The sequence below is a fragment of the Equus asinus genome, chromosome 18 (genome assembly GCF_041296235.1).
Source record: "Equus asinus isolate D_3611 breed Donkey chromosome 18, EquAss-T2T_v2, whole genome shotgun sequence".
NCBI classification, from domain to species: domain Eukaryota; kingdom Metazoa; phylum Chordata; class Mammalia; order Perissodactyla; family Equidae; genus Equus; species Equus asinus.
In genome coordinates, this window is record NC_091807.1 from 29,869,068 (window position 1) to 29,885,384 (window position 16,317).

General features: G+C 38.5%; 1 protein-coding gene across 37 annotated transcripts in view; it reads right to left on the reverse strand.

Annotated features, from left to right (window-relative positions):
• Positions 1-16,317, reverse strand: part of SYNJ1 (synaptojanin 1) — an 87,757-nt gene that overhangs the window by 9,011 nt on the left and 62,429 nt on the right. For 13 of the 37 annotated variants that reach the window (XM_014827587.3, XM_044750729.2, XM_070488777.1 and 10 more), the window contains 8 exons: positions 15,323-15,401; positions 11,173-11,335; positions 7,625-7,834; positions 6,549-6,704; positions 5,973-6,011; positions 4,259-4,306; positions 2,972-3,010; positions 2,766-2,836 (listed from right to left, as the gene is read on the reverse strand). In XM_014827587.3, the coding sequence (XP_014683073.3) occupies positions 2,766-2,836; positions 2,972-3,010; positions 4,259-4,306; positions 5,973-6,011; positions 6,549-6,704; positions 7,625-7,834; positions 11,173-11,335; positions 15,323-15,401 (805 nt within the window). The remainder of the gene's footprint in view (positions 1-2,765; positions 2,837-2,971; positions 3,011-4,258; positions 4,307-5,972; positions 6,012-6,548; positions 6,705-7,624; positions 7,835-11,172; positions 11,336-15,322; positions 15,402-16,317) is intronic. The other 24 variants (XM_070488786.1, XM_070488779.1, XM_070488776.1 and 21 more) reach the window with 9 other exon arrangements.

Here is a 16,317-nt window from a genome sequence, read left to right on the forward strand (position 1 = left end):
TTTGCTTTTGCACCTTATTTAATCCCCTCTCTGGTGTTATTCCCCATCTTTTCCTTTTCATTGCTCGCTATTTACAGCCAAATAGTCACACGAGTTAAAATCTTCCCTTTTATCTTTCACTGTTTACTGCCAGGCACTCTGCTAATTAAGCACTGTGGAGGCATTTCCATTTCACTTCAAAATATCCCTCATACGTAGGTATTATTTATCATCTCTATTTCAAATTAAGGTGATGAAATGTATGTAACTTTCCCAAGACTACAAAGATAGGAAACTAAGCCTGGAGCCGACTCAGGCCTGCCAAGCCGCGGGGCCCTTGCTCATCACCCGAGCATGGCTGGTGTAATGGGAGATGGGCCGGTGTCAAAGTTGCCGAGGAGATGGAGACACACACTGAGCAACAAAGACGCTTACAAAAATCCACACCCTGGGATTTTTTTCTTTAAATACAGAAGTAAAAACTCTTGAATGACTAACTCAATATGCTAAACTAAATACATTAAAAGACACACTGGTGAAAAATATGTTTTCTATTTTCATAAGTTTGCAGAAGCCTTAAGCCCCCAATACTTATTTTAAGCAAAATTATGCACGCAATCTCACAAAATCCTGACTTTCCTTCCCTCTTCTTACAGTATTACATAGAACAAAGAAAGTACTTGTGGTGGAGTCAGTGAATCGCAATTTTCCTTTTTTGGAAAAAAGGAGAATGGGTAATAGATATCTTTAGGCATATTTTGCAGACGTTTTAATTTGGAGTGTATTGCAGTCACGTGTTGCTTAACAGCAGGGATGCACTCAGAACTGCGTCGTCAGGAGACTGGTCATTGTGGGAGCGTCACAGAGTGCCCTCACACAGACCTCGGTGCTACAGTCTACTCCACACCTAGGCGACGTGGTCCCAATCTTATGTGACAGAAGTCACATATGCAGTCCGTCACTGACTGAAATGAGCCTTATGTGGCACATGACTGTACTGCATACAGAAAAGGACCTTTAGGTTGGATGTTAAATAGACAGCTACAACAGAAAAGACAAAATTTCTATCTTGGAATTTTTATGAGAATGTCTTACTAGAAATTAGAAGTAGTTTCATCACAAGTAGTTTCTTAATTGCTCACAACTTTAATTTCTAGTTACAGTAGCAGTTCCCAGTTCCCACTCCTCAGCTAGAGGCCTCCCAGCAGCCCCAGACTGCCCTAGACTAGCCTAAGTCACTGTTTACTGGTTTCCATTTTCTTTTTTAAAAAAATTGTTATATTCCAGAGAAAATTTTCATTCAGGTAAATAATAGAATAATTAAGCGTATAAAAGAATATATGATAAACGTAGAGCAAACCACAGATTCACAAGGTAGGAGAAAGGCCCGGCAACAGCATCTGCTCTCTTACTTTCCTGGTTTTTTTTTTTTTTTTTTTTTTGGTGAGGAAGATTGGCCTAAGCTAAGATCTGTTGCCAATCTTTCTCATTTTTCCTTGAAGAAGACTATCACTGAGCTAACATCTGTGCCCATCTTCCTCTATTTTGTATGCAGGACACTGCCACAGCATGGCTTGATGAGCAGTATGTAGGTCCGTGCCTGGGATCTGAACCCGCAAACCCCAGGCCATCAAAGCGCAGCACATGAACTTAACCACTATGTCACCAGGCTGGTCCCATGCTTGCCTACTTTTAATACCTACAGAACCAGTTTCAGTATGCTAACTCTATCATAAAAACTTTTTTCTGAAATCTAATTTTAAAATCCTTCTTATAGGGGCCAGCCCCATGGCCAAGTGGTTAAGTTCGCAAGCTCCGATTCAGTGGCCCAGGGTTTCACCGGTTCGAATCCTGGGCGTGGACATGGCACCACTCATCAGGCCATGCTAAGGCGGCATCCCGCATGCCACAACTAGAAAGACCCACAACTAAAAATACACAGCTATGTACAGGGGGGCTTTGGGAGAAAAAGGAAAAACAAAATCTTTAAAATCCTTCTTAGTGAAGGATGACTTTATATCCTCATTAATTACTCAGATAATATGATAAAAAGTTGCCCCAATACATCACTCCCTCATAGACTTGGTGATTCTAAGATATTCAGTGACCACAATTACTTAAGAATATCACTTTTATTCAAATAACGAAGTGCAGATGATGGTCCCTGACTTAAGATGGTTTGACTTTAAGGCAGTGAGAAAGTGATCTGCACCAGAAGAAACCATACTTTGAATTCTGAATTGTGCTCTTTTCCGGGGCTGGTGATACGTGGTGCCATCCTCCCTCGGGACGCTGGGCAGCGGCAGTGAGCCGCAGCTCCCAGTCAGCCCGTGATCACCAGGGTGAGGAACCAAGACACTAACCATTCTCTTTTTCACTTTCAGTCCAAAATTCAATAAATTACATGAGATACTCAACACTTTATTATAAAATAGGCGCTGTGTTAGCTGATTTTGCTCAACTGTAGCCTGAGGGAAGTGTTCTGAGCACGTTGAAGGTAGGCTAGGCTAAGCCGTGATGTTTGGAAGGTTATGGGTATTAAATCCATTTTCAACTTACAATGGGTTCATCAGGAATATAACCCCATGGTTAGCTGAGGAACATCGACGTTTAGTTATTTTTGAAGAGTATGTTAACATAATGTGAGAGGTGCAAGGTAAGCAGGAGATTGTCAAGTGCCATGCCCTCATTTTAGAGTTGAGGAAACAGTCAAGATAACCCATTTGACGAGCAGCAAATTGGGGCCCAGAGCCAGCCCTCTGGGCTCCCAGGCCAGGTGTGCCTACCGGTCTGGCTGCACTGTATCCAGCTGGCCCCGGGCCTGCGAGTCCTGCCTGAGGTGAAGGCTGATTGCGTCCTGCAACACAGACATCACACCATGTATTTCAGGTTCTTTTAAAAAACAAAGAAACAAGAAACCATGCACTTATATCCTAAGCGTCTATTCACGGTCCAGTTTTAAGGGTAAGTAGCTAAATTCAAGCATTTTTACCTATATTATCTTTCCGCGTTGTTCCAGGGCTTTTGGGTGCTTTGAAGTAGGAGGGGAAAAAAAATCAGTCATAAGTAAACAATAAAGCAATCAGTTGGCTACTGTTTCATTACTGGCAGAAATGGGGGCATGAGATGGTAACAAAAGTACTTTGCTTTGGATAATGATGAATGAAATGAAATATCTGAAATACCTAAATGAAATATCTCAGAAGAGAGAAAAACTAGAATTCTTAGAGTGACATTTATGAGAGACAACTTAGTCCTCAATCTGATACCTCACTCGTGGGGTTACTTTTAAGGCGACTTTCCCAGCAAAGCTCTCCTGTGAACCGCGAAAACACAAGGTCAGCTCGTGTAAAGGACAGCCTCTCAGAGCCTGGCCCACAAATCGCCCCTGAGCAAACAGAGCTGCATTCTCAAGTTACACCAAAGGTGCCAACAACGCTGTTTCAGCACTTCAGGCTGTAGATGCCATTATGCACAAAGCAATCTTAGGACGAGACCTTTCGGATTTCTATAACAAACTCCCATGATGAAGGTAGAAGACAGGCACATAGGACTACTAAATATCTGCCTTATGGAAGACAGTGTTAAAATATGGTTCAGACTCATTAGAAATGTAGTGGAAGGATGAAATGAAATAAATCACTTTTGGGGCAAAAAGGAGTAGGGGGGACTAGTAGGGGCAACTTCTCAGATTTATTCTTTTTTGAAAGGAAATTCAAGTGCAACTGTTATATGAAATACAACAGCCGTTTAATAACTATAATCTTAATTAATGGCTTCTAGTCTTAATGGTCTTTAAGCAAATTTAGTTCAGCATCATTATACATAAAAATATTTGTTACTTGAAATCATCCACACAATACCATATTCTTAGACCTGAATTAATAGGGTTTAATTACAATTATTAATTTTTAAAACTTCAGCATTAGTATAGTAACTTTATAAACATTTGACTTATTCTGAAAAGAATTTTGAAGGCATTCTTCTCAAAATAACATTGTACAGTAATTTCACCTCCTAAGTATATATGAAATATATCCAAAACAGAGTGCAAAACAACATAAGACTCTTAGGGAAATTAAACGGATATCCATTAGAAACTATACACAACACAGAATGAAAAGAGAAAAAATACAAGGTTACAATGTATACATAAGGAGGGGAAGGGGAAATTTACAGTCAGACTAAGAAAAGATTTAGTATTCCTTTAAACACTGGAGGGGCTGACATTTAGAAATAAAATGAGAGATCTATTTCTATGATGCGAAAGTCTTGTTACCTTCCATCTCTCGCCTAGCTACCCCAGGACTGGGAGGGGCTCCAATACCTTTTTAGAGAAAGAACAGAAGCTGTATATTGTTCAGGGCCCACAGCACAGAATGAAAGGCAGGCACACAAAACAGTTTCTGTGTTAAACTTACTTTTGCAAAAAGGTTCTTTTACTGCTTTAAGTTTCTTCAAAGATATCAATACAAAGTAACTTTAGATGCCAAGCCCAAACCTGAGTCCTCCCTTTCCTCAAGCAGAGGAGTGGCAATGGGATGACAGTTTTCTTTTTCTATCTGAGATTACTAGATGTAGGGAATTTAAAAATGTTTAATGAAAGCCTTTGCTTTATGATCCTCTCATTCCTTATATTCAGACTTAAATCTCTAATAAAAGCCCCAATGTCTGACAGTCAAAAAGGAAAAAACCATAAAGGCTCAATTTCATCTTAAATTTCTATGAGACTACATAGTCTCTTACAAGTTATTTTAATACATTACTTTAAAAAAAACTCTAAAAGTACCATAATGACTTTATCTAAGCTTACTGCCTTAAAGGAGTTACTGGTTTACAGGGTAAAAAAAATATGCTGCAAACACTACCTACAAAAGAATGATGAAGAGAAGCTATTTTTAAAAATTAAATCAGTTCCTAAAGTAAGCCACTGAGTTACTAATCTAACTTTTCACAAATTCATTAAAAAATTTATTTTCTACAGGTTGCTTTCCTAATTAAAGGAGAAGATAAATAGAATTTATCATGAAAATATAAACAAAAGCAGGAGTTTGAAATGGGAAAAATTAATGTCTTCTGTAAGTCAATGGAAAAATTTTCATGTAGCAGTATTTTGCAGAAGCTGTCATGCTGAAATAATTTAGCTATCCTTCTTATACAAAGTCATTAAAATATACACACAAGCAAAGTCAATCTTAATAACATGTGAATTGGTCAGCAATGTCATTAGGCAGCTAGACTAGAAATAGACCAACTACACATGTACAGTAAGCCTTAATAATATTAAAACTGGATTTGTCAAAGCTCCTCTTCGGAACTGTGACAACCTGCCTCATCCTTCCTTGAGAATTAGACTAAATGAGCTTGTCAAACTTACACCTCCAACTGAGCTTTGTGAGAAGTTTTCATGTAAACCAAATAAACCAAACAAAAAGTGCTCCATTTGTTAATAAGAATTTTCTTATTGAAAAAATAAAACTGCTCTTACATTTTAAAAAATGAAGCATCAGTTTTATGACAAATTATGATAAAGCCATGCAAAATGAAGATATATTTCAGATAATTATTATAACTTTAAATTGCATTCCTAGGAAATTTTGCTAATCCACAAGCTACTAGAAAAGGAACGTACTAGAGCTCTAATACTATCAAATACTTGGGAAATGTTCTATATTCACTGTACCTGAATTCCTTTTGAAATTAATATGATTTTTGGGAAATCTTTGTAACTAAATTGACTACATTTATTAAGAAAAAGTATATCAAGCCCTGATGAATAATTCAACTATGTCTATCTGGGAAATGGAAGCCCTCAGTTCCATTCACTAATAAAACTAAGCTCCAATCTTTTACTTAACAGGAATGTAATGGAAGTTTGGAGCTATTTTTAACCAGGAGTATAAATGTCATTCATTTTGACTTTCAGTCATAGGGATCAAACTCCAAAACATAATGAACCCAGATGCACACATTATAACAAACATAAACGTTACCTCCAAATTCTTTTCTAGAAGGTGCAGGACTCCTAGCCCCTTATAGTTCATAAGAAAATATGCAGCAGAAAGGAAATGACATTAAAAAGAGTTGAAAGGTCAAAGATTTACTACAGTATTCACGATGTGAAATATCATGTAGGAACTACGTATTAGAACCTTGGTACTATAAAGAAGCTATTATTTAATGCAAATACTTCTAACAATTTAAGTAATGACACTCTACTTATTTAAAAAGAACATTTAAACAGATACATAAAACTTTACAGTAAGTATGTTCTTCAGTTCTAATTATACATTTTACAGAAATTAGCACAACTACATCAAATTAGTAAAAATAAAACAAACACTTCTTGCACACTTATACGAGTCAGCTCTGAAAACACACTACAGAAATCAAGTCAGGAAACAATCTTTTTACCTGTTCTGTCACGCCTACCACATTCTTTAGAGAACAGCTGATGAAGTGGCAACAATGATAGAAAGACAATAAAATCTAGAAGCTAGAAGTTTGAAAACATGAAAAACATCTCTAAATAGCATGGAGGAGGACTTGGAAATAAAATGGGCCATTACCTGAAGGTGGAGGCGGTCTCTGTGGGGGAGCTGGCCGTGCCGGAGGAGCAACCGGGCGGGGAGGCGGCGGCCGCTTGGGCTCCAGGGTCTGGGAAGAATCCTTCTGCTGCGGCTGTGTTGCTGGCAGGGTGTCAACAGGAGAACCTGAAAAAGTACCTTAAGTAAGAAGATCAGTTTCCAAGTGGGTATGAGCACAAAGGTACAGTACTTCCTATACATCTATGACCAAGTCTCTATTTTGCTAATTTTCTAAATTTGTACCATAGCGTATTGACATGCATTTTTGGTATCAATAACATACGCAGTTCTGCCATTACATTACTCTTCGGTACCATGGAAGCAATAATGCTAGCTCTATATGGACTTCTTAGCTAGGTCCCAAGTGGTGAAGGTGATTTACCGAGCGGGCCTATCAAGACGGCACAAAGTATTCTGTAAGTCATTTGAAATCTGCTGGCAAGTAGAGAGAAAAGAAAGAAAAAGGAGTCTCTTCTTTTCCTGATACCTCAGCTTATCTTGAATTTATTTAACGAAGCCAGTCCTCTAAGAGTGCTATGAGAGAACTAGAGAAGTTTATGAAATGGAAGATGTTTTCTGAAGATGTTGGTTAACATGGAATAGTGACAATCATGTAATGTAACAACTTCCAGAGACAAATCTTCCAACTTTGGAGGAGTCATGAATATAAATTTGAATTAAAAAAATCTGTTCTGTCCCTCTTGCTCCATAGTGTAATACAGGTAATGTACAGATATATAGTGAAGCCTGAATAGTTATCGGCTCTAACTATAATGATAGAAAATCATCAATTATAAGACATGGACAAAGCCGACCACATAGAAAAAGGATTAAGAAAAATTCTTATCTAGTGACAATCATGATGAGTTTCCTTTCCATTTAGGTCTCACCATCTACAAAGTTTCTTCTTTTGTATGAACAGAACGCACGGTACATGTCAGCATATGTGTATGAAAGTTAAACAAAAATGGCTCTCCAAAGGAATCAGAGACTTGACCAGCTGAAATCAAACATATCAGCTGGGGAAAGGCATACAAAACTTTAAATAAAATACACACTTTGTGACGTTGGGTGCCCAGGAGTTCTTGACGGTGCTCGACTCGGTCTTATGGGAAGGGAAGGTACAGGAGCCTCTGAGATTGTAGGTGACTGGCAGGGACTGGTCCGCGGTGAAGAGCTTGGGGAAGTGCCAAGGCCAGAACTTGAAGACGGCTGGAGATGCTGAGGAAGAATCTCCTCTACTTCAGCACTATAGTCATCAACGTCGCCTGAGGAAACGCAAGGTTATCAACGTTACCACCATTTTAATTTCTCAGAAATGTTGTTCATCAATCTAGGTTTTAAGGTGTTGAAATACAGAAAATAAACATGTTAACATTATGACACCGCAAAGATGCACAGATTAAGCATGTGGGCAAATATAAATTTATATGTATGAAGCTAGAATTAGTACAAATGCTCTTAGAGAAAATATAATTAAAGAGAGTCTACCCTCTCAGCACAACAGGAGGCCAGTGATGACTCACATGTGGAGCTGGGCTGATTCGAGGGCTTTCAATGCTCCACTGAGCAGCTATCTTGGTGCTGGCTGACTCAAGTTCACTGCTCTCCCTCCAAACTTTCTTACTTGCTCTGTGGACTGTGCCCTCCTCCCCGCCCTCAGCTCAGCAGACAGGCTCTCGAACAGCCACACACCCTTCCCGGAGAGTCTCTTCATACCTTCCATACTTTAATTGAATAGGGGGGAATTTGTTCTCCCCTAAGGTCTCCTCATCTCCACTTTTCTCAGGGCTGGAAAGTGGGGTAAAGGTGCCCCTTGCAACCTAATTCCAATTCTAGACGATTAATCTTCCAACCCTGAATAAAAAGGCCTATTTCTTTAAGGCTGTGCCATCAGGAATTTACATAACACCCTCTATACTCCCTTGATGCCATGATCTCCAACCTCCACCCTTCCAGGCACTTGAACCCATTCATCGAGCACTAAGCAGAGAGCAAGATGGCAACCCATAACCATCTTTCTGAGTGGCATCAAAGTCCATGTGGACAACCCATCAACAACCTAAATGCTTCGCTCTTATCCTCACTGACTCTCACCTCCACTCCAAACACTACAGCCCTCAGAACTGCACTGCCTCTGAACTAATAAACTCAGAACGCTTCTTTCTGACCACCACCTCCCAGCCTTCCGGCTCTCTCCCTCAGTTACTCTTCCCTCTTCTGACTTCATCAGGATCCAGTCCTCTGTTCCCACTACTCTTACCCCACCGAATTTTGCTTCTCTGCACGTGTCTTCAGATTCTACTGTTCTTCACCTCAGCTATTCCCCTCCTGCGCTATTCTTCCATCACCCCTGCATCAATTCCACCATTTAATCTCTTCATAACTGCGCTTGGGCTGCTGAGCGCTGCTGCTGGAGAAAACCACACGGTCCTGATGATGGCAGTCACATTAAATTTGTGGTTTTCAGACTCTTCTGGGTTCCCAAAGTTGCCAGGCAATTCCATAATTTCCTGGTTCACTCTCCTCCTTACTCCTTTTCTCAGGAACTTTATCTCGAACCTTCTCAACTCTCCTGCACCTATGGGTTGCCCTACTCCTGCAGATAACCTCAACTCTTAAACTACACAGAGAAAAGAGAAATTGTAAGATGGGAAGCCCCCTTCAACCACCTGCCCCCATGCTGGAGTCTAATCACTTGGCTGGCACGCCCATATTTGTAGAGGAACAAATGGGGTTCTGGCCACGCCACGTTCTCGGTGACCTTGCTCTATCACTCATTTTGCCCTGCCCCGCCCTGATATCATCAGCCATTCCATCAGCACTGGGCATTCTCAAGCGTCTCCCATTTCAAAACAACACTCCCTAGATCCCCAGCCTCCCTGGAGCAACTGCCTTCCTTCCTCTTTTCCCTGTCTCACTTCTTTAAAGAGTTGTCTAGAGACACTCTCTCCACTTCTTCACCTTCTAGCCACACCTCAATTACCACCATCTGGCTTCATCACTCCAATGAAATCACTCTCATGAATGTCACCAACAGCCCCCTTCCCTGATATTAAATCCAAAGGGCAAGTTGCAGTCCTCATTTCTCCTCATCCCTCTGTGACATAGGACTTCAGCGACGACTACTTCCTTGTTACCATTTCTTTCCTTGATTTTTAAGTCACTATATTTTCTTGGCTCTGTGACATTTCTAGTGGTTTTTTCTCATTTTCCTTTTATGGGCAGACTTCCTCTGCCTATCCTTAAAGTCTGTGTTTCTCTGTACTCCATCCCAGGACCAGCTCTCTCCAATCTCTATGTAATGCTTTGGGCCAAGCTAATACATACCCATGGCTTCAACTGCCATTAGGGCTGCCTTGTGAACCAAGAGCTCTCTGCTGAGCACCAGGCCCACAAAACCATAGCCTCCATCTGGGCCTGACAGACTCCACAGACACCTCAAATTCAACATATTCAAAAACAATTTCATCTTCCACCCCACGCCTGATCCTCTTCCAGCATTCTTTTTTCTTCATTTACTGCCTCACAAGCATACCTGCATAATCAACTTAGATCCTCTTTTCCCCTTGGGCCCCTGCACATTCCTTCTTCCTGGTTCACCCCTGTCTACCTTCTTTAATCTAACACCCACTCAGTCTTCAGATTCTCAACTTAAATTTCATTTCCTCTGGGAAGCCTTTCTCAACTTTCCAAATCTAAGTTAGGCAACTCTCCCATGAACTACCCCAGCATCATTCATTATTGCTATTATGTCACTTGATTATAACTGCCTGCTTACTTATGTGTAACACCCACTAAGCTGTGAGTTCTGGGAGGGCAAGGATGACACCTTTTGAATTTCCAGCACCTAGCACGTACCTAGCACATAAAATGCACTACATAAATGTGGACAAAGCAACCAAATGAACAGAGAAATGTGAAAACGGGAGATAATCCTAGTAAGGTGCTCAAATCTGAAAGACATTATTTAGATGTACAGGATATCACAATATGATGTTCTATCATTTTATAAACTAAGGTATACATTTTAAAGGAAAATATGCTAGAATAACATAGCATGCAGCATTAGAAAGCAAACACATTTCTTAATCCCATTTAAGGAAGTTATTATATCCAGATAACCTGTTCCAAATTCTAAACTCAAAATGATCACATTTAGATGGGTGGATTTAGTTTCAAATGCATGTGTTCCCAGCCACTTTGAGATTCTTTTTAAACTACTTGGAAATATATCCTCTTTTGTAGTAATTATTTTAAACCGATTTCTGCTGTTAGAATACCCACTTTGAATTTCTACTTTTCTACCTTGATTGCAATTAGCGGGACCAAACCACACACCAAAAATACCAATTTGTGCTCTCACCACTCAAGAATATAAACTAACATTTGTAAGGATCTTACTCTTTGAATGGCAGAATGCAACTCTGCCCTTGAAGTCTAGGTCCCAACAAAATAAACACAATATAATGCAAAACAAAATCTAATTATTCCTGCTCTGTGTGTTACAAGAAGAAAGAGAAGGACCATTGTGGAGACTAAGACTTTACTGATGGGAAAGAAACTTATCTAGAAGTACAGCAGCAAATGTGTCCAATAAACAAACCTTCCATATCGAAATCGGCCGCAACTTCTGCATCTTCACCAAGCAGGGTAGAGCTGGTTGATGATGGCAACGGAACGCTCATTTTCTCTAAACTCATTTCTTCTTCTAAATTTTTGATCCAGTCTGGACTTTTTAAAGTAATAGTTATAGTCCGCCCCAGTAACTAGTTGAGTAAAACAGACACAAAATAAAAATTCATTGGCATGAAAATTAACTACCTTGGAATAAAGTGATTGCCTTAATTATCCTATGCAGCAGTGCAGGGTAATTTAGCTAGACTCAATTCAACATAACTGTTTTATATGTACTGAATTTTTAACTACTAGTTTAAAACATCCCCAATTCTCCCTTCAGAAGCCTATGTTGCTAAATCTAAGGTCTTCTTCTCTAAGATGCACACAGATTCAACTTTTCTTTGCGGCAGCCAGTATCTTTCCTTGGTCAGATGTAAATTCACTGACAACTTTGCTACATAATTTTATATTTCCTTTGATTTTGATCCACAGATTAAATAACTGTTCCTCCAAGAAACAACTACAGAAGAGACAGTAGAACAGCTTTAAAATACTTCTCCTCTTCATTTTGACCTTCTTAACTTGGTGTAGTGGTCTTGAAAGTTGCTATACTATCATGGGAGTTTCAGCATTTCAACTGTCAGAAGAATATTGAGAGTATTTAAGACCATTTACATCTTCAACAAAAGGTAATCATTCTGAAAATAGAATGACTGGCATCTATGAAACTGGCACTTTGCCTTTCCTATAAACTTGAGTGCTTTTAGACAAAAGCATAATCTAAAATAACCAATACCTTATAATCAAGTTACATTGTCCTACTGATATAATAAAAAAAAAACTTCCAAAAACTTGCAGATAGCCACAAACTCCTTGGTCAAACACAGACTGTGCATTAGAACGATGTTCTCATTTACAACTCATACCCACTAACAAACCTGCTTTCTAAAATGTAAGCTCTCTCCTACATAGTTTCAACTTCCTTTGTTTGAAGAGTGCCTGGACTATATATAGTATGTGAACTTTTCTGGTATTTCCAAACGAACTGTGTAGCTGTGACCAACATACTGTGATGACAGCTAGCACCTTTGCGGGTACACATATTCCTTGGCCCAAAGTGCCAATGACATTAGAATTCCTTGGAGGCATAGGATGGGGAGGTAGAGAGCTGCTGGCCTCAATGGCATGGCCGTGTTTGACAGTAATTTAGCATGCACACTGAGCTCTAAGAGTCCTAAGAAGTAATAATCCTTTACTTGCTTATTAGACCCAATCAATCCAATTTCAGAATCTGGCAACAGGCTCTATAGGTCATTCGTCACTTTTTAAGGTCAACGACATTCTTTATATATTCACCAAAGAATACTAACAAGTATTCTTAAGGCTGATCACCATAATGACCATTTAAAAGACACTTTCTTAGGAAAATCTACTTAGCAGAGATCAGAGCCAAATGAAAAGAAAGAAGTTTAGATGACAGAAAAAACTGCTCAATGGGGCAACCAGTGGTGTAGTGGTTAAGCTTGCATGCTCCACTTTGCTGGCCCAGGGTTCACAGGTTCGAATCCTGGGTTGCAGACCTAGCACTGCTCATCAAGCCATGCTGTGGTAACGTCCTACATAAAATAGATGAGGACTGGCACAGATGTTAGCTCAGCCACAATCTTCCTCAAGCAAAAAGAGGAAGACAGGCAACAGATGTTAGCTCAGGGCCCGTCTCCCTCACCAAAAAAAAAAAAGCTCAAGAAGGTCATTCTTTAAGGTTGCCCTGCTTAAGCTATATCCTTTTTCCAGATTCTCCCCTGAAATGGAAGAGCTCTTATTGATCTACATGCATCCTAGAAGATTTCAGGCTGAAATAATGGTACTAACAAAGGTAATAGACTAGAGATTTGGAAATGTCCCACTTTCAAAAGGATAAATTAAATATTATTATACACTTGCCACAAACCTAATTTTTACAAAATTTTGAAAATCTTTTAAGGAAACTAAGGGGTAGGTACTCTCTAAGAGCATTAACACAGATGACCAGACTTGAGGGTGAGAAACAGAGCTGAAAAGAAGGGGGGGAAAAAACAAAACAAGGAAAATTATCAGGGAAAGATAAAAGAAATACTCAGAAAGCAAATAAGAGCTGACAAAGAATGCCAAATTGAGAGTTGCTCTTAAATACTTATATCATCATGGGATGAAGAAGAGCTTTTTAAGAGAGCAAAACTAGAATTCAATTTAAAAATCAGTTTCTATCTGGTGAAGACAACAAAGTCACAAGACAAACTGGGAAGATGATCTGCAGCACATATGAAAAGGGATTAACATTTTTAACGTAAAAGGAGCTTCAAAAGAGGAACACCCCAGTCGAAAAAAGGGCTAAAGACATAAACAGCTAGTTAGAGAAGTACAAGCAACCAATAAACAAAAAAACCTAACAACCAAAATCTTAAAACAGGAACACCATACTACTTCCAGTTTTTCAGATGATCAAAGTTAAAAAATATCCAGTATGGATGAGGATGTTAGATATTAAATAATCCAAGGCATAATAAAACTAGATAAATCCTTTCTGAAGAGCAATTAGGCAACAAGCATCAAAATTTAATACGTTTATATTCTTTGACAACGCAAATTTACACTTAGGAGTTTATCCTGAGAACTAATAGGAGAGGCATGCAAAGTTATAACTACGCAGAGATTCCCTGGAATGCTGCTTTTAATAATTAAAAGCTGGAAAAATTAATAGGAGTTTGGTTAAATTTATATATTTATCTACATAACTAAAATTTGTACAGCCATTAAAAATTACACATTTGTTTATATAGAAAGATGTCCACAGTATAGCCTCAAGTAAAGATGTAGTGAAAAAACAGCATTTATAACATGATCCTATTTGCATTTGTGCATGTATGTGTGCATATGTATATCCCACTTATGTTAATATGTATATATGTGTATATATAGTCTCATTTGTATTTATATATATGCATATATGAAGTTTAAGAGAAATTATTTCATAATGGTAGGATTAAGTGGTCTTTATGATTTATTTCATTTTACGTTTCTGTATTTGATTTACTTTTGCATTAGTGCATTCCTATTACATTCAGGAAAACCAAAGAAAACCCTACAAAACCTATTTCAAAAGCAACACAGTCGTGTGTCACATACTGACGTTTCGGTCAAAGACAGACCACATATATGAAGGTGGTCCTATAAGATTAGTACAATAGAGCCTCAGTGTGTAGTAGGCTATAGCATCCAGGTTTGTGGAAGTACACTCTTAATGATGTTTGCGCAAGGACAAAATTGCCTAACAAGGCATTTCTTATCCTATGGTTAAGCGATGCATGACTGAAATGCATGGAAATTTTTTCTCCAAGGAGGTTAAAGTAAGGTGACAGAAGAGGAAGCTCAGAGAAATACTTATAGAGTTGCCCACTGTTGGAGAAATTAGCTTAGAGTTTAGTCTATCCTGTCTAGGGACCATACACTTAAAATTTTAAGACCTGTCTAAAAGCATTCAGAAAAAACTGACAAACAGCACTTCACAAGTAAAACTATTTGAGGTCATTGATGTAAATTCCCCCATCAATGACATTTTCAAATCACAGGCTAGGAATATCTCCACTAATTAAAAATTTCTAAAATGCCTCAATGGCATGGATTTGTTATCTATGGGAATTACTTTACCTACGTTTGAAAAAGGTACCTGGGTATCACAATCCAAGCCAATAAAACAAGTTCCTATGAACAATGAGCACCTTCCTCCCTTGTTTTCTTGTAAATAAAGCATTTTCTTCACTTGATAGAAATCTTTTCTACTATATAGATGACCCAGACTATCTAACCCAATTAAAATTTTAAAAGTTTTTATATAACAAAATATAATAAAAATCACATTAGGTGGTAAACATGTTTTCTTCTGTTTCTATCAAAGGTTAATATCTCTAGGGAGGGATCAAAATAATCCTAAAATGGTCAGAAACCTAGTCTAAATAATAAACATTAAAGCACACCATAAGGTCTTTTATCCTCCTGAACTAAAAACACACTTGGATAATCTTGCTGCATATCTATAAAAATATAATCATCAGACATCTAATTTCAGAATGGTTCGGAATCAACAAATGCGACCTTACCTCTTTACCGTTTAGGTTCAGAACACTCAAGGCAGAGCTTCCCTCCAAAAATGTAACCCACATTTTATCTTCTACAAATCTTCAAAAATAAGAAAAACAAACAATAAAAAAACATAATTAATACCTTAGCCAGAACTAGCTCAATGACTAGTCCAATGATTATTGATTAACAAGGACCTCTAGAGGTCTGGAAGTAAAAAAACAAAACAGGGAGAGCAGTAGGGCCAGGGGTGAGCTGCTGGGGGCATTCTTGCCCAAAACGCATTCAAACCCAAATGTCTTTCAAATACTATGCTAATACAACAGGCCACCAGAAGAAATGGGCTGTGGACCTCCATTCGTGATCCCTGATAATCCAACCCTTCATTTCACTGACAAAGAAAAAAAGGGCCAGAACTTAAGTAGCCTGTTCAAAGTGACCCTATAAAGGGAATAAGTTACAAGGCTAGAATCCAAGTCACCTGACCCCATAGTCCAGTACTACATATTTTTACTGTCTCAATGACCTCCCTGAAGCAAATTTCCTTTGACCAAGAAAAAAGATAGTGAGTTGTCATTAAAATATATATATATATATATATATATATATATATATGTGTGTGTGTGTATATATATACACACACACACACACACACACACACATCAGATTAGCCTCAAGGAACGTTAGGTTATGCTTGCTGTCTTTATTCATTAACAGTCATTTATTGTCTTGGAACTTCACTGGCTTTTCCTATGATTCTAAGTTTATAATTTTGAAATAAGAAACTCTCAAAAGGAAAAATTAAAAAGGACATTAGAACAAGTTCTGAAGAAGATGGTCACAGATATGTAATAATGTTATCACACAAAAAGGAATGAAACAAATCATGTTATGTCTGATTGAGAGAAACAATTTTAGAGTTGAACTCAACTGTACAAATCCAGTTCAGAAATCCCTGAAGACTTTTCAAACATGAGAGAGGGGACAATATGTACACACACACCCCCCCCCCCCA